Genomic DNA, 25,929 nt, shown 5'->3' with positions numbered 1-25,929 from the left:
TGAATATTGTACCTTGGGCTTCTTGATTTTTTTTTTTTTTTTTTTTTTTTTTTTTTTTTTTGATGGGTATTAAAATATTACAGGTCAGGGGCACAAAAGCTTTTTCCTGTGAAGGAACTGGGCTATAAAGTTTAATGTTTAATGAAGATGAGGTGCATTTCTTACTAATATCAAGTCTGAGACAAGTTGAACAACTGTTGAATGGATGAAGAAGGAGAATGGCCAACTTCTAAGGAACTTTGGGGAGAATTCAATCTGAAAAATGCAGCTTCACTTTCTCTAAACTAGTCTACTGTACAAGTGGAAGAGCAGATGATAAACACAAGGCTTCTCACCTCAAATAATGTGGCATAAGGAAGGGGAAGTTGCTGTCTTATGTAGTTAAATATTTTGTAAGCTAGAATTGGTTTCAGAGAATAGCTCTTTTAACAGAGGCATAGTGAGCTCTTTGTTTCCTTCTGCCCATTCTGTGTTGTCTCTGCATCTCACTGGATGTTTAAATTAGGTATTGCCCTACCAACTATTTCCTTTTACATGGAACTTCACCTGGAGTCAATAAAGCTCTCCCTAGAATAAAGGATTGGAGGCAAGTTATTTGGAGATGAGATGTGGGATTCTTCTTCAGATATCTACTGGTAGTTCATATTTTACAGTAGAATTCCAGGGAGAAGCTCCATAGTGAGTGAGTCAGACAAACTGAAGCATTTTAACGGTAGCACTGTTTTCTTTTAAGGAAGTCACTCATCCACTGTTCTGGTGCATTGTGATCTGTTATGCTGTCATACATTGGTTGAAGATTCACTTGCCTGAAATGACTGGACCTCTTCTACCTGTCATCAAATCTGTGCCAGACTTCCATGAATAAGAGTGTATTGCACTTTTTAACTGTGTTAGACCTTTATCAGAATGAGAGCTCCTTGCTAAAGTAAGCAGGATGGGAGAAGCTTACAGTCCTCTTTGAATCTGGGTGTCTTTAGAACAGGACCTCCTGTGCCTTTGTTTTTCTGAGCAAGCATTTTGAACTGTGAAAGCCTATAAAAAGGCCTGATTAAAACATGGTGGTTAATATAAAATTTAAAATGAATTTGTTGTCTTTTACTGTCATCAGCATCTCCTCTTTAATAAGGTGCTGGGCAGAAATGGCTATTGTACAAGGACCAATGTAAGCTAGATCTGTCAGGTCCTTACAAAATTTGTGGATGACATGGAAAGAGACAGACTGTCAGATAAGTTTTTAGCTGGGGACTGTCTTTATACACAAACCCCCGAGGACTCACCCTTCCATGTATCTAGCATGCGGTGGTATAGTATGTTTGATTCTGCTGCTGAGCAGTATACAGGAGGGTCTAGAGTCCACTGCTTGATGTGTCTTGTAATGCCTTGCTGTAGTCCAGTGATAAACACTGCTTTTGCTGCTACATTAAAAGAGCCAGCAAAACCCCAAACAAACACTGAGCAAAAAACAATACACCTTTTCTTACATTATGGGGTTTTTTTGGGATGCTTGAGACAATTTATTTTCAGTCTTTCTTGAATTTGTCATCAGTAAAATGAAACTCTGCAGTTTCAGCTGTAAAATCACTTAAAATAGAATAAACAAACTGTGGAAAGACTAGTTTCAGTAATATGCTCACATTGTGCAAATAACTGAACTTGTAATTTATCTGTGTTAGTATTTCAGTTGGAGCTGAGAATGTTCTTTTGAAGCCATATGACCACCTGCTGTGTTTTGGCTAATGTGGAATGATCTTGGAGCACTTGAACTGGAATCTTTTTGGATGAAACTGAGCTGAAAGTTGTGATGAGAGCAGTTTGTGTATGCTGGCCACTTGTGGTTGTTAATGTGTTATGCTTTGAAATAGAAATAATCGAAATGCAGAGATGGTGGACACTGATCCTTAATGGCAACTGTCTTGCTTTATAGATTTTCTTCTGCTGATCCATACTACTTACTGTTGTGCAGACAGTGTGAGATTTTATTCAGCCACTTTATTAGATCCACATATCTCTTACTCTCCCCCAATAAACAACAAACCAGTACGCAAAGATTGAAAACTCCTAACTCCCCCATTCCCTATAAAAAAGATGGAATCAGACAGTAATATGACTCTGTAGAGGATTGTTGCTTCATGCCTAAAATTAGCCACAAAGTTTGTAAGCAGACTTAAGGGCCACACCTCAAGTGTTGGAGGTTACTTCACTTTGGTCATAGATATGCAATCATAACCCTTCGAGCAAGGACAGGTTTCAATACTGTCTGAACTTGTGTACTTGATTGCATTTCTGCTTTGTATAAATAGCTTTCTCAGTGCTGGAAATGCAACAGCTATTCTCTTAAAGCTTTTTTTGTGGCTGAGGTATGTGCATTTCCAAAATACTGATTAAGGGACGAAAACTTGGAGAGTTTATGCAGTTTGTCACTTGTAATTTCAGACTTCGGTGTGAAGGCTAATAATCCAAAGTAAATGTGTGGTATGGCCAGATGGCTTTGTAATAGCTTTAGAGGTGCCTCTCTTTTATGCTCTAGCTGGAGTGAATGCAAGAGACTTTAGTTGATTTCGGTGTTTAAAAAAAGAGAGTCAGGAGAATGATAGTGCTGCCAAGCTGAAGTGCCAACGTATGTCTTTCTATAATCTTTGACACTTCTACAGCTTAAAGGTCTTTTGTTAAAACTCTGCCAATTTAACTTGCTGAGTTGCTGCTGTTCACTTGTATGAAGACCTTGGAAATTCCAAACTTCTCTGGTCTGTTCTAAATGCAGAATCTCCCTCCTGTTACATTTAGTATTGATAGACTGGCTTAACCTGGAAGTTACAATGCAAACCCATTTTTCTTTAGACTGGGCTTGTTTGATGTCCTCCTAACATCGTTACTTGAGTCACAATGAACAGGGGGATGCCTGTAATGGTTTTCTGCTGGAGTTTTACCAGCAATTCATGCTCAGCATAGTAACTTGATAGGAGCTTTTAGAATTTGATTTTGAGGTGGATTGTTTAAAGGTACAAGTAATGATACTAGAAAGGGTAGAAAGACAAATGCTGTTTATTTGCAGTTTGTGCTGTAACAGTGATGTGTGCTTTTCTCTAAAAGAAGAAAGAGGTCTGTATTTGAAAAGGGGTATATGAACTGGTGGTCTTGTCATTCCCTCCCCATGTATGCATATAAGCAAATTTGCCTTAGTGTAGTTGGACTAATGTGATTCTTCACTTTGTGTTGTCAGTGGTTACGTTGCAATAACTGTGCTTAGGATGAATTTTAGCTCTTGTGAGTATTATAGTTCTTACTGATTTTACTAGCACTTTGAAAAGTATTTAGTGTTTACCCCCAAATTTTGAATTACTGCTGCAATTGCACCTTCAAAATGGTACAGCATGAACCCTGTCTGAAAAGTTCTTGGCACACTTCACTGACGAATGACTCTCTGCAGGTTTTTAAGGAAGCAGTGATGATGCTGAAGTTTCCCTTTGCAGTAGTAAACTGAAGCAGATGTGTTAATGAAACTTTCTTTTCATAGGGTAGGAAGAGGAGGTGGAAGGTACTTACTGTCATTTTCTTAACTGTATATTGACATTGTTACTATGTGTGTTGAAGAATTGTGCTCTCCAGGCGTAGTTCCCAGTGATGCCATAGGATTTACTTTGAATGGGAGCAATTTGGAAGTGGTATTGTGAGGCACACAATAAGATCTTTTCTGGACATGGAGCAGTTGATTGCTCATTTCAGTTGTGAGCAATGTTTCACTGTCTTGGTATAGAGTAATGGAAGTGGTCCCATGTACTAGAACTTTCTTTACCAGTGCTGCAAATTTTTTTCTTTTTATTAGTGGCATTAAATGACAATGATGATTATCTTTTTGCATATTATTAGTCTTAAGTAATCTTTAGGAGTAGTAGTATTTAAGTGGCATATCACTTTGACATAAATAACTGCTATGCTGTAGTTCTATATGAAAGTAGGATACTTTATAAGCAAAGTTAAATGTTTTGGAATAAAATATATACATGTTCTTGTGTATTTGGAATTGAAGGCTAAATGATCAATGAGATCATTGTTGGCTGTGTGTAGGACTTTGATATAAGCAGAAAAAAAAGTGCTTTTGTCAATTATATTGCTTTTGTTCTAAACAGGATTTGGTTTTGGACCAGTCTTGGTGTTATGTTAACTGGTAAGAACTTCCGTGAGACCTGTAAAAAATTAAATGTGATGTTTGAGTTGATGGGGATGACATTTGGAGTATTTCTGAGGAGAGAAAGTAGATGTTTTTCCACAGCTTTTTTTCATCTGTGCTATTGCATTTTTCTTAATCTCATTTTTGACAGAAATAAAATAATAGTTTTTGCAGACTTTGTTTGGAGGCATTGAATAGCTCACTTTCAGCTGCTGAGGGACATGACTTAGATTAAACACTTGGTTTATTAACTAACTTCAAAAGGTTTTTTTTAATATGTGCAGAGTAACTCTCTGAGAACAGGTTCTAGTTGCTTCTTTATTATGGTTTTGCTCAGAGCTGGCATTTTCCACCATACTGTTTATATAACACAGCAAGCTAAATGGTGGTTAGCTTGTCAACTTCTGTATATTTGTGTTACTCTAGACTTGAGTGTCTGCCTGTGAACTAAAATCTGCATCAGCAGACAGCTTTGCCCAGTTGAATGAAGTATTGGAGTTGTTTATGAAACTGGGGAGGGAAGGAAAACAAAAAAAAACCCTAGGAAACACAGCTTGAAGGTGTAGCAGGAGATTAGTCTTTCTGGAGGTGGCCCTGCAAGCTCATAAATACTTAGCTCATAATATTTTGTCATTTATTAGTCTCTCAAAACACTCCTTGCTGGAATGATACTTCTTAATGTGTGATAATGGAAAAGACTGAAGAACTTGTAAGTTACAAGTCAAAGGCCTTGGATTATAGATAAAAGTACATGTAGCTTACAACCTTAAAATCAGCCTTCCAGTTACGCATATATCTTTTGTAGCACTTGAATGCTCTGCAAGCATTGCTCATTCTGAGCTTTACAGACAATTCTAACTATCTTTGTATGTGAGTTAACTTGAAGGAGACCATAAGTAAGCTGTCACAACTTAAATATAAATTGGGACAGTGATACTTGTTGATGTATGGTTAGAATTTTTACCTTAATCCTAAAATCAAATTCCCAGTGTTCTTGTTCTTGTAAACCTGAGAGGAGAGTTCATGTCATGTTCCTGGTGACTGATATGCTACTGCATGCACAGTTGCTATTGTATTGTGGGCTTTCTCTTTGTAATTCATGCAAGGTGCATGATTAAACTCAAAGTGAGAAGTGAGAGCACAGTAGGTGTTTCAAAATAAAATTTAAAAGAAATCTCAGTTGTGACTCCCCATTTGTGATGTAACCTTTCTGCTCAGAAGGCAGTTTATACTGATAGCTTGATGGATAAAGAAAGCAAAGCAAATGCTAATACTCTGCATGTATTCATGATCCCTAGGATATGGCTGTAGCTTTAATGGTTGACACAAATTGGACATTGGTAGGAAAGTGTATATGTAAAACTTTTAAGAATCACAAGGGTTTAAATGTGAAAGAGGAGGAGCCAGAAACAAGTGGAAACTTTTCAGTGCATGTTTTGCATCTATTGTCTTAGCAGTATTTTAGTTGAAAAGTTCTTCAGTTATTGTGTTTTGTGAAATCTAAAGCAAAACAAAAATCTTTACAGGAAAGTAATCTTTTAAAATGTACTTCAGAATAAGTGAGCCCTGATCAGTTTAGCTTACATAAAACTTGAGTTTCCTGCCAAGTGCAAATTATGTAATAATGTCTGTTACTCCCATAATAAAAACATTTCATGGGGAAAATTAAATGTCACGCCTTACTCTTTTGTTGGGAAAAGGAAAATCCAAATACTCAAGATTAGGTGAAACATTCTCAAGTTTACCTTGATGGAGTTTGCTCTTGTGACATCAAGATCTAACAGTTTTATTTCACTTGCTTTTGATAGTAAAGAGTAGTTCTTGCTGTATGATAAATAAAAATTAGTTACTGGAATCTGGAGAAGATACTGTTAATTTAATCTTTTCAGACTGTCACACTTTTAGGGCACAGAAAATTTTGAATATGTACTGTCTGTGTGTATTCATCTGAGTAACTGCCTAAATGAGGATAAGTCAGAAGAAGCAGAAGGAGGAAAGCTATAAAGAAAACCAGTCATATTATTGAAGTTTTACTGTTTTGACTCCAAGTGAATTAGCATTTGGTTATCATCTAGATGGCTAAACTTGGTACTTATTTTCTACTGAGGTTCAAATTTGTGTTGAAATCCTGAAGAGAGTGGGGAAGCTTTCTGGTCAGTAGTTGGCTCTGCCTTTACTACTAGACTTCTGGCATTTCATTGGAAAAAGTTAATTTTAAAGCTCGTGGAACTCTTACCACTTCCACTTAGTCTATTGAGCTAAACTTTGTGTTGTATGGGGTCATGAGTTGGAGCAGAATACTTAAATTGGAAATCTGCATTCTTCCCCATCCTCCACGGATGTTCGCAGAGCTCAACTCAAAAGCTGTCTAGGCCTGGGTTAATGGCATATGACCATGTAATTGGCAGTTCTTCAACTTTGAAACATTGCTTCTTTCAGTATTAATATTAGACTAGATTGAGATTGTTCAAAAAAAAGGTTATTGGTTCTTGGGACTTCTGTATAGGATATGTGCAGTAGGGTTTTCCTGGTGTGAGCTGAGTCAAAAACTGCATTTTATCCAGGGAAGTGCAAGTGAGATGTCTCTTGCCTTAGAAATTATTTATACTGTCCTGTTTTAAATGCTGATGAACATTCTCTTTTGAGTCTTGCAAATGGTACTTGAGTGGGTTTCAAAGTAAATGTGGAATATATGAAGGTGTAACTTAAGTCTTAAATTTTATCCATTTGGTATAGTATTATCTTTGTCCTTCAGTCAGAACTCGTACAATAAACCATTTTTTTCATGCAGCTGAAAGCTGCTTAGAAGACCTATTACAGCTTATCTATGTGAAACTTGTTCCGGTCTCTGACATCACAAGTTTCCTGTCTCATTTGACTGCCTTCATTGGTGGTGTGCATTTCTTCATTCCTCTTACTTCAGCTGTTACCAAACAGCTCTCAGTCTACCTTTGAACTGGTAGATCTTGCAGCCAGAAAATAACTGGTATGGTTGAGCTTTCCTGCTACTGAGTGGAACTGGCTGCATTCCCATTCTGAGCACTTGATTTTTATTTTTTTTTTCTTCTAACTGAAGAGTAAAGATGTAAATAATCATAACTGTATAAAGACTTAATGCCTGGAATCTGGATGTAGATGAGTATATATCCATTTTTAAGATGAGATCTTTGACAGATGCTCTAGTCTTGTGCTTTACTCTGCTAGTTTAATGATTAAGTGAATAATTCAGTAATCTTGCACACTAGAAAGACCTGAACTTGTCTGCAAAACTCAGATGTAAGATGATGTTTTATTCATTTAAAATGACTAAATAATTGTGTACTTGGCAAAACAGTTACACTGGTAGTGATTTGTAACTGCATCAAGTGGTTCTTTTGAAATGCTGGTTTAATATTAGGAGCTGATATGGTAGCTGTAAATTATTATGTGTAAATGCTCCAAAAATAAACAATATTCCACCTACAGGTCTGTATCTGTATCTTGGAATCCTGATAGCTTTCTGTTTTGACTTTCTGCTGACAGGTCACATTTAGGGCAGGCAAAGCATAAGGCACATAGCCCTCCTGAGAGTAGAAAATCTATTTCAAAGACACCCAAAGTGCAGTCTAATACTACTTCTGAGCAGTCCAAGGGACACTTTTCTAAAAGGTAATTGTGCTTCATATTCATATGTTAACCAGTGTTATCTGCACTTGAAAAACTTGTATAATTATTGAGTTACACAGAGTTCTAATAAAATGGATATTTAACTAATCTAGGTATTGCTATTGTATTCACTGGATATATTTCAGTGTTTCCAATTCTGTTTCTTTTTTTTGGTTTTTTTTTTTTTTTTTTCTCTAATTCACTGACTAAGAGCATTCCATTAGTGATGGGGGAGGAAATGATTTCTGCATAACTAGTCCTGGAATACTTGCAAGGTCTTTCTCCCCTTCTTCTGCTTCATGCTAGGGGAAGGTTGCCCAAGGAGTTTAGAGCAATGTCCAATATGAATTAAAATGTGTAGTAATCTAAAGTAGGCTTGTGTTCAGGGTATTGCTTGTCTGCTCTTCGTATGCTTCTGCTATATACACATTGGAACAGTTTTCTGTTGCATAGAGGAGAGTTTTGGCAGTTCTGTATGTGATTTGCTACATCAATTTAAAGATTGATGAGAAACTATCCTTTCTTTAAGAGCCTTTCTTGAACTAGAATCCAGTTATGACTAGTTATGCATTACTGAACACTCCTTGCTCTCTTGTGGAACTTACATTCTCAAACATTCAGTTAATAGCTTCATGGCTTGACTTTTTTTTGTTTGGTTTTAATCAGTTTGACATATATAAAAAAAAAGTTAAATCTATTCAAGTTAAATTTCCTTTTTTAAAAAAAGTGGTGTATTGTGCTTTTATTTTGCAATCTACTTAGATTTTATGCTAGCAAATATGTGCAATATGACTGTTTGCATCCAAGCATGTGGGGGTTTTTGTTTGTTTGTGTCAGTGTAAACTGAACAGTGTTTCTTACATTCAGTATCCTTTATTATTAAGCAATGATGACATCTATCATGCAAAATTCTTACAAACTATGAGGCTTCTTGAGTTCAACTCTAATGCTGTCCCTGCTTACTTCTACAGAGGCTGTAGTTCATCTGCTGTTTTAATACCACAACAAGAAGATCCAGAGAGAGTCAGTACTTCAGAAAAGCAAAAAACGGGGCAAGTGCCTAAGAAAGACAATTCTCGAGGAGTTAAACGCAGTGCTAGTCCAGATTACAGGAGGACCAATTCTCCTAGCTCTGCTAAAAAACCCAAAGCACTTCAACACACTGAAACTTCCTCAGAAACTAACAAGCCACATACTAAATCTAAGAGAAGACACTCAGACCAAGAGCAGCCCAAGTCTACACAATTGCCATCAACAAGCAAGGCTCACACCAGAAAGGGTGGAGCTGCTGGTAGCTCCCGAAGTCAGAAAAGGAAAAGGACAGAGAATCTGTCTTGTATAGAGAGTGGGTCATCAGTTGAACCAACTGGCACTGAAGAAAAGTCAGCAAAAGTCTCCAAGCTGGCTTCAAAATCGGTGACCTCAGCCAAAGCTGGGTGTAGCACCATCACCGATTCTTCTTCTTCAGCTTCCACCTCCTCCTCCTCTTCTGCTGTTGCCTCTGCATCTTCTACTGTTCCTCAGGGTGCCAGAGTGAAACAGGGAAAGGACCAGAGTAAGGCTAGACGTTCCCGTTCTGCATCCAGCCCCAGTCCAAGAAGGAGTAGCAGGGACAAAGAACCAAGTAAAACAGGTGGCTCTTCAAAGTTTGACTGGGCTGCTCGATTCAGCCCAAAAGTCAGTCTCCCTAAAACAAAACTGTCTCTACCAGGCTCTTCCAAGTCGGAGACATCAAAACCTGGACCTTCAGGACTACAGGCTAAGCTAGCAAGTAAGTTGCTCTTTTCTGGAAGAATAAAAACATATGTTTTAAAATCAAGTCTTCTAAATATTTGTTTTTTCAAGCTGCATGTGATCTTCCTAGAAAAATTAACTTTTGTTATGTTCTGCTGAGTTAAGTAAAGCTGTGACTGAAATTATTTACAGCTAAAGCAGATGATTTAAGTTCAGTCAGTGTTCTGTAAATTTAAGTTGCTTCTGTGTCTAAAAAATCGATTTAAAAAATAAAATACATGCAAAATAATTGTGATGGGGGCATATATGTTATAAAACACTCTTTTGTCAGGTTTTTATTCCCCCTCATTTTCTGAAGTGGGAATGATAAATGGTGGAAAACAAATAGATCATGTGTGGTATCTTCGTTGAGACTTACTTCCCTGATTCTTCCTTGTTGTGAGAATCTGATGTTTAAGAACAGTAGTCTTGTAAACCTGGTGTACATAGGAGATATTAGTCACCTTGTCTTCTAATTTGTTCTTACAAAGTATGGCTTCTTTCTGGTGCTGAGTTTGAATAGCAGCTACTGTTCCTGAACATGATCACCGGGAAATGTAGGCTGTTTCTAAGCAGAGCACCTGCTTGCTAGTGTGCAGATATGCTTGTAGCTCCACTGTCTTGAACAATTTTTTTTTAAATGTTTTACTGCCTTTATGTACTGAATGATTTATTTTACTGTGTGCATTCTTAAAACTTGATGTAAGAGGTTGGATTCCTAAGCTTGCTTACTGTTGTTCCTTTACTTGGGCATAATCACAAGTAGCTTGCCTGAACTGGGACACATCTATAGCTAATACTAATGCTGGAAATAGGTGAAATAATGAAAAGCAACTGGCTGTCTTTCTGTATAATCAGCATAGATCAATTACATTTAACAGGCGTGTTTTGGCTAATGTGTGTGACTGGAGTATTGATTCTGGAATGACCTAACAGATGAAGAATGGCATTTGGGAAGGAAAGGAGTTATTTGCTTTACAGCATATTTTTTTTTTTCCTACCTTCTCTGTGATTCAAGGCTACCAGGTGATAAATTCCAGAATCAAAACTCTGAATTTGCATGGAGTGGAAGGAGAGGGAAGTGAGCAGAAGTCAGGGACCAATGGGAATGACCAGCAAGTTCTGAGATAGTCAGGCTACAGGCAACAAAGAAAGGCAACAGGAAGGAGAAGGAATTTACCTCCAACAAGTGAACAAGATGATGAAGGCAGAGAGTAATTAATAAGTTACAAAACTTCTTGAAGTTTTGAAGGAGTGAGAAGGGGAAGGGTGGAATAGCACAATATAAAGGGCTATGTGTATATCTTGTGTACCTTGAAAAACAGCATTGAAAATGTGAGCCTAAGCTGTTATTGCAAAGATTGAATTAAGAAATAAACTATGACTTAACTTTCAGGTTGTAGTAGAGCTAAAGGTTTTTTTGCTAGAAGATGCTCAAATATATGTGACAAAACCAAGGTCATGGGGGCTGTAGGTGTGTGTATAAAATGTCACTGCTAAGGGGCACCAAGCATGGTGAGAGATGTTTCTACATGTGATGGAGAGCCAAGTTATTTTCTGTAGATGACATTTCAATTTGAGGGAGGGGAAAAGTACTAACAGGTGATATTAGGAAGTCTAAAATGTCTAATGCCTCTTTACCATAGATTGCAGCAAAGCATACTCCAGTAAATATCTTTGATCACCAAGTATCACTGTAAGAGCACAACCTAGAGCAGAAGTCTTAAACTATATTTTCAAAGAGTCTCAGCCTTTCAAGTAGTGCTCTCTGAAAACCGGTTGAAATGATCTTGGAGTCAATAATTACTGTTAGCTTAGTCTTTTTAAAAAAGAGAAATTGTGTGTGACATAAGCTTTCAAACTCTGAAAAATTTGAAGTATTTTAACAAAACACACATTTTACATAATGCTAAGAAGTGTCATGAAAATATGAAGAAAATAAATCACTAGGATAGTGTTTTGAGAAAGAATGGGTAAGTTCAAACTTGTTTTCTGTAGCAGGCCTGTAACCTTAGAGGATAAGGGAGCAGAGGAAAGTGGTGTCTCAATACAAATACTAACACTGTGGGGCTTTCTAAAGCAGGTAGGCAAAGAGTGATCTAGATGAAATTGAGGTGTACACCCTTCTACCTGGAAACAAATCCTTAGAAGTCATAGTAATTCTGTGTAGAAACTAAAAGCTTAAACTTGGTAGGCTTTTACAGGTACATATGTTATGAAACCTGTTTGGAGAAGTCTGAAATAGGCCTTATAGAATTAATGAGATATAAACAAAAAAGCAAACATAACAACTGCAATAATGTCAGGAAAATTACAGGTGGAAGTGTCTCTAGGAAAATAAGTGGGAGGAGAGGGAGGATTATTCAGGCTGACATGAAATAATAGAATGGTTTGGTTGAAAGCGATCTTAAATTCCAAACCCCCTGGCATAGGCAGGGCCGCTTTCCACTACACCAGGTTCTCAAAGCCCCATCTGGTAAATCATGTCTACATAAATGCATGCTGTTCCCTTCTGGAGATGATGCAGTTCAAGGAGTACAAGAATTGTTGGGGATTGTGATCTTTGAATGAGAAATAAAGGCAGCTGATGTGACTTACTCTACTGAAGAGAAGAATGAGGAGAAACATAGTTGCCATCTTTGCAGAAGTTTTTCACATGCTGAAGGATAATGAGGAGACTACACCGAAGTTTTTTGTCCAGTCCTCCTGGATAGCTAAATAGGTGTTAAATCCAGCCCAGGTGATTTTGGAGTGTTAAGCTCTACATAGCAGTCTCCATAACAGAGCAGTGACATCACTGAATAACAACTGAAGAATATGTTGGAATAATAAAACAGGCTACACTAAAGTTCTTCACATCTGTTTGAGTAGTTGAAAATTTCTTCACAGGGAAAAGGGGGAAGAGAGGAAGAAAGCAACTTTCTTATTTTGTTCTTGTGACTTGACTATTTTCACATCCCTTTTGGGCCATATCTATTGGAGGGGCTTTTTAAATGTTGCAAATCGGTTTATGTGACAGATTATGTAACAATATAAAATTAAGCTCAGTTAAGTTTCCATTATTGGGGAAATCTTTGCTGTCTTTGTGTATTGTCTTGGCCCTTAAGTAGGAAGATGCTGGCAACAGTGACTGGGACAGTGCTAAGAGCTGGGGGTAACTTAGAATAGCTGTCCCTGCCTGGGAAGTCTCCACCTAATACTTGGAGATTTGGGTGGTTAGGGAGGTTATTGGTGTATGCACTGAAAAGCCTCATGAACGCAAAGATGGAGTGAGAATGGTATGTAACTCCTGGCTTTGAGGGATTTGGCAGAGGTGGGAGAGAAAAGAGTCAGAAAATAGCTCTGAATTAGTTGATTTGGGATTGTGGGTATAGTGCTGGCTTGGGTGATGGTAGTTACAGCCTTGGGATTCAGGCAGTAAGATGGGTAGCATGGAGATACTTTAATCGTGGTGACAGGCTGTGTGGGGCTTTAATAAGAACTAGGGGGATATCTGGGTTGGTACTGAGGGAGGACAGGGAGAATGTCTTGCCTTCCCCTGCTACAGCTCTTTTTACCCTGTCTCAACAAGTGAGAAGAGCAGCTCCACACGGGAGCCCATCTGAAGGCTAAAATTCTAGTCCTAACAAGTAAATCACTCCTGATTGCCTTTCTGAACTGCAGATGAAGGGCTTTCTAGGTTATGAACTGTGAAAGTTTGTCTGGCTTTGTTTTGGCTTGGGTAATATATTCACACTTAAGTGATTGCAGTGCAGCTGCATTCAGAACTTTTGCACAACAAAATCTTCCTTAAAAATGCTGACAAGTAAACACACTTAAATGTGAAGTTAATATTTTTTTGGTTTCATGTGTTAGGCTGTGCTATTTCAGGTTTAGCCTGTTTGAATGTATTTTCCTTCTGACTCATAAACATGAGTGCTTGGCATGCAAAATAGGATGATGTCAGGGCATAAGCAATGTATGTCTGCCATAAGAAAGCCTGTGTTTCTGCTTTAATTCTGAAGTTCACTTCTGAAGTTTTTGCAGGGGCTGAATCTAAGATGCTTAAACCTGATTTTTATTGAGGGGTTTGGATTTGAGATCATTTAGGTAAACTTGACACCCATGAATCTATGGGCTCTGATGGGATGCATGTACATATGTTGAAGGAGCTGGCAGATGTTACTTCTAAGCCATTCTCCATCATCTTGGAAAGGTCATGGAGAACAGCAGAGATGCCTGAGGAAAGCCAGTGTCACTTCAGAAAGGGCAAGGAAGAGGACCCAGGGAACTGTAGTCTGGTCAGCCTCAACTCCAGCCGTGGAAAGATGATGATAGAGCTCATCCTGCATTGTGAAGTAAAATGAGGTTATCAGTAGTAGTCAACATGGATTCACTGAGGCAAAATAATGCTTAACTAGACTGATAGCCATTCCATCACAGCAGACTGAGTAGATGAAGGGAGAGCAGTGGATGTTGTCTGTCTTGACTTCAGCAAGGCTTTTAACTCTTGTCTCCTGTAGCATCCTTGTAGCTCAGGAAGCTCAGTGGGTGAAGTGAATGACAATGGGCTGGGTTGAGAGCTGACTGAATGGCAGAGTTCAGAGGTTGTGATCAGCAACAGTGTCCAGTTGGAGGTGTGTAGCTGGCAATGAGTCAGTATTGGGTTCATTCCTGTTTTACTGGTTCATCAATGACCTGGATAAGGGGACAGAGTGCACCCTCAGCAATTTGATGATACAAAAGTGAGAGGTGTGGCTGCCATTCAGCTAAACCTGGAGAAGCTGCAGAGTTGGGTGGAGAGGAACCTAAAGTTCAAAGGCAAATGCAGGGTCACACATTGGTGCAGGTTAGGAGCTGACCTGCTGAAAAGCAGCTCTGGGGAGAAGGACCTGGGTGCCCTGGGCATGCCTGCTCGAGAACAGGCAGTGCATGAGCCAGCAGTGAGGTCTTTTGGCTAAGATGGCAAACAAAATTCTGGGATGTGTTAGGAAGACCACTTCTTCAGGATCAATGAACTTGATCTTGCTCCTCTGCTCTGCCTTCATGAGGCCCCACCTGGAGTGCTGTATCCAGTTCTGGTCTCCCCAGTTCACGGAAGACAAGGAACTACTGAAAAGGTCCAGTGGAGAGCTATGAAGGTAATAATGGGACTGGACCATCTCTTGTGAGGAAAGGCTGAGATATCTGTGCCTGTTTAGCCTAGAGAAAAGATGACTTACCAGTGCATACAAATACTTCAGGGGTGGTTGTCAAGAAACTGGGGCCAGGCTCTCTTTTTAGTGGTGCCCAGCACCAGGATGAACAGCAGAGGACAAGCTGAATACAGGAAGTTCCACTGAATAAGAGGAAAAACCTCATTGAGGATGGCAGAGTAGTAGAACAGGCTGCCCAGACAGACAGTGGAGTCTGCTTTTGTGGAGATCCTCAAAATGTGTCTGGACATGACCAGTGAACTCGCTTGTAGCAGTGGGGTTGGATGATGTCTGAAGGTCGCTTCAGCCCCAACCTGTCTGTGACAATTGCTGTATGTATTACAGAAATAGTGCTGAGTAAATGACTTCTGGAAATGAGCATCAGACCAATTCCTCTGAGAGTCCTTGGTGTCTGTCTCTGACAGTGTGACTGGTGCTTTCCTCCATCATGCTCCACAGGGCATCTTTAATCTCATTTGCCTGAACGCTGGTTTTGCTTTGTTTACTGGTGAATACTTGCTACTTTCAGCCTCCTACAACTCCTAAAGACACAGGACTTCAGTTTAGAGGCTGTGCTGGCTGTCCCAAATTTTAATGGCAATGTGAATGAAAGGAAGTGGGCTCAGTCTGAAGAGATTAGTGGTCCTGAAGTTATGGTATTGGGAAGACTTGAAGGATTTGCAGAAGTTGCAGATGGTAAGATTGACTTAATGTCGATTAAGAAGACTTCTGAAGGGCGGAGCGGCACTGAACACCAGGAAGGGAACATGCTGTGAGAAGACTTTCTTCACTTTCTCTTTTAGCCTTTAAAATAAACAGGGGGTGGTGGAAGCTCAGTTGTACCCTGGTAGATGCTCAGAGACAGAAAAATAAAGACTTGGGAAAAGAAAAACACAGAAAACATAGAAAGTAGAACATTCTTGAGCAGTAGGAGAAAATGTGCTTGGTGTTTCTGGATGCTCAAGGTGTGATATATTCTGCAGCTCATCCACCAAGCAGTAACTGGGTAACTACATTCTCTACAACCCTCTGAAGTAGTTCAGTTTAAAGAGACGGCTCAGCTAATTTAATGCCACTTGTGGAAAAAGACAACCTGTTTTATTGCATCTTTGCTCTATTGCTTGATGGTGTCTGTGCTCATCTTACCCTTAAGTAAGTTCAGCTCACCAAACTGGCAGAATAATACGACAAGAAATTGTGCTGGGTGTGTATTTTATAGGTCTTGGAATTGATCTGAGGAAAATAAGAGATGGATGGGCCATATTTTTAAACAACAATTAGCTGTTAAGCTGGCTCTGCTGCTCTGTGAAACTCTTGCCCTTAGCAGAAATCCTGTTTTGATACAAGCTAAGTCAACCTTCACTTACAGTGGATATGTGGTGTCTCATCAGTAGCCTCTTACTAAGCTAATATGTTATAGCCTCTTACTAGCTAAGTTACCTAGTTTAGGTTTGACTACTTGCAAATGACTACCCACAGATTTGAAGTAGTAAATGGTGTGCTGACATAAAGGATGAAAATGTCTTTTTTCCCCAGTGAACTCCGCTGTATCAACGTAATTATTTTATTCTTCTAATATAAAAGTCCATTTCACTTAGAATTTCACTACAGTGTTACAGGAACTGAGTAACCTAGTTTTCCATATGTGCTCTATATGAGAAAGTGTATCTCTGAACTCAATGGGGCAAACACATTTTACCTGTGGAGTAGCAGTGCTATATCTAGTGCCAGTTGAAGAATGCATTTTCTAGTGTAAAATACAACCAGCTCTGAGGGGAATGTCGATGTGTCATTGTACTTCTGAGTACTTGAGAAGTGTAGCTATGGCATGGGATCCTGCTGCAACCATTTCAAATGAGTTTTGTCTTGTATCTCTACCTTACAACATGTTTTCTCCTGTCACATCTGTCCCATTCCCCTCCCCCGCAGTACTATGTATACTACATGTAAGTAAGATTTGAGTCATTGTGTAGCGGTAACTTCAGCTTACATTGTTGGTTTTGAAGCATATGTAGTAAAAATGCTGCTACTTTCTGAATATTCAAAAGTTACATATGCTCTATATGTACAGACCATGTGGAAATTCAAGTGATTGGCCTGCTTCAGTTCAGTGCTTGGTGGCTTTTAAATACAGAACATTGTTCTTTTCTTAAGGTTGCAAAATTTCTTGAGTTGCTAAGCCAAATGTGTGGTAAATACATGAATATCAGATTAACCTTCATCTTCATAGACCTAACTGCATACAGCATTGTTTCTGGATCAAATATGCTGTGGTGCTTGAAAGGACATGCTATTAGCCAGATCAGTAGTAGTTTTATAGATCACTTTTCTGTTAAATATCCAGTCAGAAGCTGCATGGTTATCATTTCATCCCTCAGTACCACAACTCTACATTCCTGGAATATTTTAGGATTAAGGAAATAGTAGCTAGTTTGATAACTTCTGAACTCAAATGCATTGCATGCTTGTGTGTGTTTAATTTCTGCTTTGTTGCCAGAAGAGGGAGCAGTGATATAACTTTTCAAAATCGTTTACATCTGTTCTAGTAATAATATGACTGAATTCAATGTTGCAATGTTCTCTTCTATTATATTTATTTACTGTGGAGGTGTGTGGATGCGGTCACTGCAATGTCAAACTGGACTGATAAAATTTTTGATTTTTACCCTAAATTATCAGTTTTGTGCTTTGAAAGCTGCCATTGGCTATTTCAAGAATCATCTGAGAATGTTACATTGTATGGGGTTTTTGTGTGTTTAACTTGGTTCTGTGGTGGGATTTTACCATAACAATGGCTTCGTCACCTAGAGCAAATTGTTACCAATTGGATCAGTTTTCAACAGTGAAAATGCTTGTAAATTAAACACTGGAACTCCTTTTCCAAAGCCATGAAGATGTGCTTACTTATTTACATCAAGGATGGCCTTATGACAGTAAGAGGGGCTGAAGGGCTGTAGATGAAATAGGAACACAAATGGGTTATATACATCTATCTATATATGGGATAGATCTCAGCAATGACAGTGCTTGAAGACAGTTATTTTAAAGCCATATTAGTTTGAATAAAATTGACTAAAATTTGAGATTGTGACCACTACTGCCTTCCCTCTTGAAATGTAGTTTCTTTTTTTCTGTTTAAGACTAAAGCATCTTTTAATTGTTGGAATGTAGAAATAATACACTTTTATCCCATTATGTTATACTTGTTTAGCATGAGAAAGATGATTGATAGCTGTAGTATATAGTTTAGTAAAAGGTGCCTACATAAAATCTTGGAGTTGAACATTACTTAAGTCAATGAGTAAAAGTAAATGTCTGAACCTTTTTCTGGTAGTTCAGTGTAAGCTGACTAAAATTGATGTGGACTTACTGTGTTTTCTTATGTAGAAGCTGCTCTTCTACACAGAGGTTTCCTGTACACAAAAGTTTAATTTATTTGTAGAATTGCTGTGTATTTAAAGACTGATGTACTCTAAATTCTTTACGTATTGCATAGGTCTAAGAAAATCTACAAAGAAGCGCAGTGAATCACCACCTGCTGAGCTCCCCAGTTTACGGCGGAGCACACGGCAAAAGACCACGGGCTCCTGTGCTAGCACCAGGTAAAACTTACAGAAAGGAAACTTGATTACTACAGTGAGTTGGTATTCATGTAATTTCCATACATGAAAATTTGCCTTGGCTGTCTCTGACTTGGCTGTTGTAAATATAGCTGTAGCTTTTCAGGTCTGCTGGTTTACTCTGTACATCGGTGTTATGGATAGCACATAGAATTTGTCACCATCAGACTTCCAGTAAGTCCCTCAGCTGTGGAGGTGGAGGAAGAGAAACAGCCAAAGCCAGTATCACAACCTAAGTAATACTGTCCTTAGAAAGGTGTTTAAGAACACAGCCAGTAGTGCTGAACTGCTTACTTAACACAGACAATAGTGCTGGACTACTGTCTGTCATGAATAGTGAAAGAGATAATTGTTTTGAAAAATAAGACTTCATGGTACCATACAGGATTCAGTTTTAATAGGGTGCACTGTTAAGCTGACTCAGCTTGCCAGCAGTTTCATCTGAACTGCATCTAAGTACTTAATGTACTACTTGGTAGTAGAAGTAGGAGGAGAAGTAGTTCTGAATTAGTAATTTTAGACAGCTGGTAGATTAAATGGGAGGGGAGAGTTAATGTATCCTGTGATGCAATAAACTTTTGTAGTTGCATATATTGTGGGGCTAAATGTAGGAGGCCTTAACAAGCTTTATTTTTGTTCTTATGCCTAGACTGTTTAGTACTTCTAGCACATCCTCTTTTCCCTCTTCCACACTATTAAAAAACCACTTCTGAAGTCTTGATTTTGTTGTCAGTGTGTATTTGAATTTGACTGTTTACTTTGAAGTCAAATGTATTTGTAGTGATGGAGGCTGTACTGTTTAAAATTGCAAATCTAAATAGGCTCATCCTTTCAAACTTGTTCTGACTCTGAAAACCAAGCTGAATGTCAGAGTCCTCTTCTTGCTTTCAGTAGTTCAGAACTTCCTCTAAAGACGATTACTCAATCATTGGCTTTCTCAAATTTGTATATGATTTATAACTAACAGTCACTTTAGGCTTGCTCATTTTTGCTGTTATATTTTAGTACACTGCCTTGTCTTGAAATGTTTCATGTAAGGACCTGTCTGTAATGCCTTAATGTAAACAAATCACTGCCATGGTGCAAGGCAGGGAGTGTACAGAAAAGTTTGATAATTTTATGAAGATTGATTCTTCCACAAATTGCTCGCTTGTGCAATGTTGTGGCAGTGACGTACATAAACATGTAGTCTTTAGTAGACTTATACTAATAAATCTCTTATCTTAGTTCACAAGGTCTGAAACTTTGTTTTTTGAACCTTTAGTCGGCGAGGCTCTGGCCTGGGCAAAAGAGGAGCAGCTGAAGCTCGCCGACAGGAGAAGATGGCTGATCCTGACAACAACCAGGATGGAGTTAACTCTTCAGCTGCACGGACAGATGAGCCTCCCCAGGGAGCTGCAGGTAAGAAGGAATTCCATCTGACGAGTTTTTGGCATAGTTGCTAGTATAAAATTACTTGCATTTAAAAACAGTCAAATGGATTAAGTTCTAAAGAGAAATTATTTAAGGTGGTAAATAATGCTGGACAGTTTTTGAGTGAGAGGAATACTTACATTAGTGCATGATTTTTTGTTTTTGCTGTTTGCTATGTTTATGCTTTTTTGTAGTATCCAGACTATATCCAGTAATCCAGATGTTAGCTATTAAGCTTCTGCTACTTTTAAGAAAAGTAGCTTCAGCTGATGCTACATAAATATCATCAACTGAAAGGACATCAAGGTGTTCAGAATACAGAAGGCACACATTACCTGTAAAAGCTCTGAAACTACTCATATGTTCTATGAATTTTCTGTTGAATTTGTAAGCATATGTTACTGGAGCAATTTGTGACCAGTTGGATGCTGTTATTTGCACAGTTCTGTTAGATGATAACTTTATCATCTGGTCCTAATTAGCGAGTTCAGAGGAACTATGCAGTGATTATGCTAAATGGTGGAAAATATTAAACATTCTATGCTTAGAGGTGGCTAAATCAGTATAGAAAGCAGTAATGGAAACTAAGTATAGCATAATCCTCAATTAAGAAAAGTACACATTTATTAAGGATGCAGGTAAATATGTCTGAAACTTAATTTTATGGACTTAGCCGTATTTTTTTTTTATTATCTTGTGTTGGTAAAGTCATTCATTTCAGCTTTTGGAAAATACTAGTCCTCTAAACTGCTCTGTTTTAAATTGGAAGTTTTACAGGAGTTTGCTGGTGGCAGCACTAAATGCAGGGTGTGCTTTTGATGGCACAGCCTTTTTTGGATGTGAGTTTTGTGGCTTTAAAGACACTGTAATTTTTATTAATCTTTTATTGTTCCTTTAGCTTCTAGTTCTGTTGCTGGAGCTGTAGGTATGACAACTTCTGGAGAAAGTGAGTCAGATGATTCTGAGATGGGAAGACTACAAGGTATAAAAGTTTTCACTAATTTACTTTTTTGGTTGTTAGCCTATAAATAATCATACCTACACAAATTTGGTATGACATTCAAGTGGGAAGGCTGTATTTTGTTTCATTGTCTGTGAATGTGTTTTTGCTCACAGTAATTCTGAAGTACGGATTTACAAGCCTTAATTCACAAAATATGCAAGGATGTCCGGAGTGGGGGTGGGATAGTGTCTTTATTCATTTAAATGGTGTGTAATACCCTACTACTGATGATTTTCTAGGAGGGGGGTGGGGGAGAACTGAGAACTTAGTCCTGTTAAGTGTGTAAGCGCAAATATGAACATACTCTTTGCCAGCATGTTTTAAGTTTAGAGAGTAGGTTAGGCCTACTATATTCTGCCTGCTTTTGGATAACTTTTTTTTTTGGTGCTTGTCATTGATACCCATGTTGCTATAAGCTTTGACCAAAAAAAGTCTGAATGTTCTTAAAATGCTTGCTTTTGTGCTTGGGCTAAAGGAGCCTGGTCTCACAAAACCAGAGAGTATGACAGGTATAAACTCAGTATGCATGTCCTGCAACTGGTCTAATGATTTTGCTGCTACATTGCAGGGGGTCCTGAGATCATGATCACCCTTGCAAATGACAGGTTTTTGTTAATATGGATATTTAATGTGGGAGTGCTGTCAGTATCAGTTCACTTACTTATAGTTCTCAGTAAGTATAGGTATGCATTGGGCTAAATTGGTTTTCACTATTTATTATTTTATTGATCAGCAATAGTCATGGCTGCTACAATAAAAACCAGAATCACCCACTTAGTTTAGCTTAAGTAAGCAGTACTGTAAAGTGTTGAAAATCAATCAAAAAAGAAACCTGCTAATACATACCAGAGTTTTTCCCTCTGCTGCTCATCAGCTGTTGAATAAAGCTGTTGAACCTCTTTTTCAGTGCCATTTTTTTCACAGTAGTAGTGCATGCAGGTCCTGAAAATGAAGATAACCTTAACCTATCCTGTGTAGTTTGAGTTCAGATTTGAAATGACAGCCTGATGTATCTGCTGCTCTGGCTCTAGGTTTAAAACAGTTTAGTAGACAAGAATACACACAGCTGTGCAAACTCAGCAGGTAACTTCAGAAAGGACCTTACTGCTCTGACACAAACAAAAATTAGTTACTTGTTCCTATAAGGTCATCTTTTGGTGTTTTTTCAAAATCAAGGTAGCTGCAATCATCTAATTCTTAACTCTTAAAGTATCAACATTCTAGTAGTCTTAAATGATAACATCACGGAATTTAAGCTTTTTAAAATATACATAGAAGCTTTGACAATGGCTGTTATCCTCTGTTTGCTTTTAGCTCTATTAGAGGCTAGGGGTCTTCCTCCTCACCTGTTTGGCCCTCTTGGTCCTCGGATGTCGCAGCTCTTCCACAGGACAATTGGAAGTGGAGCTAGTAAGCAAAGTTTGTCTAATTTGACTTAATTCTTTCCACTTCCAGACTAGTAGAATTCAGCCAATAGTAAATCTAATATTTGTATGAGCTTCATAGTTTAATATAGTATTGTACATGTTGGAGACTTGTATGTCATGATAGTGCTAGACCACCTGTCAAGAATTTTCATTTGCTTGTCTTCCTTTAAGGAAGAAAAATTTGCCTTAGCTATATTTCTTTGCTTTTCTTTTTTGGGGCATCTCAATGTTCCCTTCTAGGTGGGGAAGGGAGGGTTCTTGCCTTTTTACCCCTTCCTTATATTTTTCTTTTGCATGATGGGCTGCTTAACAAAAGACCTCTCCAACCCCCTTGGGTTTTTTGCTAGCTTTAAACAAATGCTTAAGCTAGTTTTACAACAGTTAGTAGATGTTAGTTCTAAGTTACATTGGTTTTAGTTTCAAAAGTGTCTTAGGTTTCAGACAGAATGGATTTCCTTCAGTCGTGGTGTCAGTGAGAACGTGGGTCCTTAGACTTGTTGCACCAGGTCTGCGCTATGCAGCTGGATGAGATGTGCACCTTCCAGTCCAAGCCTGGCTTCCCAGGAGAGCCAGAGGCAGCCTGTTACACTGCATGCCAAGAAGAGGATGGGGTCTCATGGGTGCTCCATGTGCTGTATTAACTGGGGGATGTTGCAAAGTCCTTTGCTGCACAAAGGTGGGATGGTTTGGGTTCTGGCACCTGCTGTAGGTTGGCAAGATGGCTGTGCTGAGCAGTGTGGCGGACTCCCTGTGCTGACCAGTCTGCACTGGAAAGGCAGCCAACAGTGAGATTTTGTCTCCCTTCCCTATTCCCCCTTTTTATGACAGGGAAAGGAAATGAAACTACAAATACAGAGGAAAACAAACTATCTCTGGTCTTCCACTCTGGCAGAAGTATAGCATAACAGATCCCTTGAACACTTTCTAATACCTTTTTTCCTAATTTTTTTTCTGGATATCTAGGTTCTAAAGCTCAGCAGCTTTTACAAGGTCTCCAAGCCACTGATGAAAGTCAGCAACTACAGGCAGTGATTGAGATGTGCCAGCTGTTGGTTATGGGAAATGAAGAAACATTAGGAGGATTTCCAGTCAAGAGTGTTGTACCAGCTTTGGTAAAGATTTAATCTCAGATTTCTGTTGGAGGATATAATATTTCACTCAATGTTTTGATTATATTAAATAATCACTATTTATATTGTCATCTTTGTGTGTATGTATCTGTCTTGGTTTTGAGAGGATGTTTTGCTAAATTTTGGTAGTCTATTAATTTTTTAATAGCTCAAGAATAGGCAGTGTTTCTTTCGGAATTCTTACTAACATTGAAAATCCTGAGTCAAAAGCTACAGTAGTGATTTGTACCCTTTTTATGATGATATCTAGATACATTTTCCTAAACAAACAATATCTTTTTTTTAAACAGATAACACTGCTGCAGATGGAGCACAATTTTGACATTGTAAGTAGTTTGTAATATTTAAGGAGCTTTTGCAATATTAAAATGTTATTGGAACTTAAAATCAAATATCTGTATATTTAATAGATGAATCATGCATGTCGGGCCTTAACATACATGATGGAAGCACTTCCCAGATCATCTGCTGTAGTGGTAGATGCAATTCCTGTCTTCTTGGAAAAGGTAAAATGAAAACACTGAAAAAAAAACAGCATGAGGGGATTATATAGTTTATTTTAACTTTAGGAAATGCCATTAAGATAGGGGTTTCTTTTCATTACAAGATAAAGTTACAAGATAATACAAATTGCATGAGAAGCTTCTAAAGCCAGGTCTAATCTTTGCTCCCACCCCTACTGAAAAGTGCTCTCTCCTTCACTGAGGTTTTCTTGGATTGGTGTAGCAGACATACAAAATGCGTAAATAAATGAGCTGTTGCCCCTTGGAGTCGCTCCATGGCTGAAGTAGCCTTAAACTGTCAGGCTTGGTCAGAGTTGGCTTCATTAGCATGTATGTCTTAGTAAAGGCTGTATGTCAGAGTGTTAATCAAGATGATTATTTCTGAAAATCAGTTTAGAAGTTGATATACAAGCTTTTTGTTTTCTTGTAGCTGCAAGTTATCCAGTGCATTGATGTGGCAGAGCAGGCGCTTACAGCCCTGGAGATGTTGTCACGCAGGCACAGTAAAGCTATTCTACAGGCAGTAAGTAAAACCAAAAAAAGGCAGGTTTGCCTCTGCCAGCTCTACATCTTGGTGATCTTCTGTGGAGATGAAATAAGAAAACAACTTTCTTCAACTTCAGCAGTACTGAGACTGAAAATGTTTGTTTGTTTTGTTGTAGGGTGGGTTGGCAGACTGTTTGCTGTATCTGGAATTCTTCAGTATAAATGCACAAAGGAATGCACTAGCTATTGCTGCCAACTGCTGCCAGAGTATAACACCTGATGAGTTTCACTTTGTAGCAGACTCTTTGCCACTGCTAACACAAAGATTAACCCATCAGGTAAGAAGCTGTTAAAAAAATGGAATATTTTGATTTTGGTCTGAAAACAGTTTAAAGATGTCTCCATATACTTGGTTCTTTGCTGTGCATTATTTGCATTTGCAAGGTGATGATTGACTTCAAGTTTCCATACTGTCAGGTTGTGATATACCAATGTACATATGGACCTTCTCTGGTTCTGTAAGTGTCACATTTTATAAAACAAGACAAATAGAGTGCTTTAACTCAAAGCATGAGTAATGGTTTTATAGTCCTTATAAGAACAAGGACATCAGTAAGGGGAAGTCCAGTAGCATTACTGGTTTTATTTTTTCTTAACAGATGGGTTGCAACATTCTCTCCCACTTTAAATCAGAACTCCTTCAGTTTCAATTTTTGTGGGTTTGTGCTTTATGGCATTTCAAAAAGTTCCTCCTTTTGTACAATAGTTGGAAGTTATGAATCTGAAATCAAGGGGCTCCTAAGGGCTACATATCCTGCAGTACTGTTGTGTTTATAAATGAGCACTTAGAATAACTGATGCACTAAAAGAGATTTCTGGTGATCAGCTTGGTTGTCAGATCCCTGTTAAAAAGGTGAAAAAGGAGAAATATTTTGTTTGTTAACAAATGCAACAAATTGGAAGCTTCCAGGTAACGGTTTTGTGTATTCTTATGCTGTTCTTAATTTTGCCTACATCATCTTGCTGAAAGACTGCTTGAATCTTTGAGGCAGCTTCTAAGAAGCCAAATGACAGCTTTAGATTGTACTCTAGAAACAGGAAGCACCATTCTCACCAGTAGTAGGGACAAGTACTGATCCTGATCTCTGAAGAGAAGCTACAACCCACCAAAGTAAGATTTCAAGAAATTTTGAAGTGGAAATTTTCTGGAAAAGAATCCTGAGTTAACTCTTAACAGAATAGTTGAGGTTGAAAGAGAGCCTTGTTACCTAGTCCTAGTTCCCTTTCAAGTTGAGCTAGAGCAGATTGCCCAGGAGCATATCCAGATGATGTTTCTTTCTGTTTTTAAGTATCTCTAAGAAAGGAGACTTAATCTCTCAGGCTAACCTCTTCCAGTGGTGAGCTACCCTTACAGTTAGTGTTTTATGTTCAGGTGAACTTTTTTGAGCATTTCATTGAACTTTTAACTAGATCTATTTTTAGGGTAGTCTTTATTGTGTCTTTGAATTTGCTGTGTTGTCTGTGCTGCATAATATCAAAATCAGGCTTCATGTAGTCTGTAGAACAGTATCCTTCACTCCTGCTTAT

At 38.3% G+C, this 25,929-nt stretch overlaps 1 protein-coding gene across 15 annotated transcripts in view; it reads left to right on the top strand.

The window, feature by feature from the left end:
- The window catches only part of TRIP12 (thyroid hormone receptor interactor 12), a 79,794-nt gene that overhangs the window by 28,241 nt on the left and 25,624 nt on the right, over positions 1-25,929 (top strand). For 10 of the 15 annotated variants that reach the window (XM_077785657.2, XM_021536973.4, XM_021536970.4 and 7 more), the window contains 11 exons: positions 7,691-7,816; positions 8,785-9,584; positions 18,257-18,362; positions 19,645-19,781; positions 20,692-20,775; positions 22,111-22,206; positions 23,187-23,335; positions 23,644-23,679; positions 23,764-23,859; positions 24,287-24,379; positions 24,519-24,680. In XM_077785657.2, the coding sequence (XP_077641783.1) occupies positions 7,691-7,816; positions 8,785-9,584; positions 18,257-18,362; positions 19,645-19,781; positions 20,692-20,775; positions 22,111-22,206; positions 23,187-23,335; positions 23,644-23,679; positions 23,764-23,859; positions 24,287-24,379; positions 24,519-24,680 (1,885 nt within the window). Of the gene's footprint in view, positions 1-4,127; positions 4,166-7,690; positions 7,817-8,784; positions 9,585-18,256; positions 18,363-19,644; positions 19,782-20,691; positions 20,776-22,110; positions 22,207-23,186; positions 23,336-23,643; positions 23,680-23,763; positions 23,860-24,286; positions 24,380-24,518; positions 24,681-25,929 lie in introns of all 15 variants that reach the window. The other 5 variants (XM_085587714.1, XM_085587713.1, XM_085587715.1 and 2 more) reach the window with 5 other exon arrangements.

The sequence above is a fragment of the Lonchura striata genome, chromosome 9 (genome assembly GCF_050655825.1).
Source record: "Lonchura striata isolate lonStrDom1 chromosome 9, ASM5065582v1, whole genome shotgun sequence".
In the NCBI taxonomy this organism is placed as follows: domain Eukaryota; kingdom Metazoa; phylum Chordata; class Aves; order Passeriformes; family Estrildidae; genus Lonchura; species Lonchura striata.
Note: the sequence above shows the minus strand (reverse complement) of the source record. Positions and strands in the feature narration are given on the sequence as shown.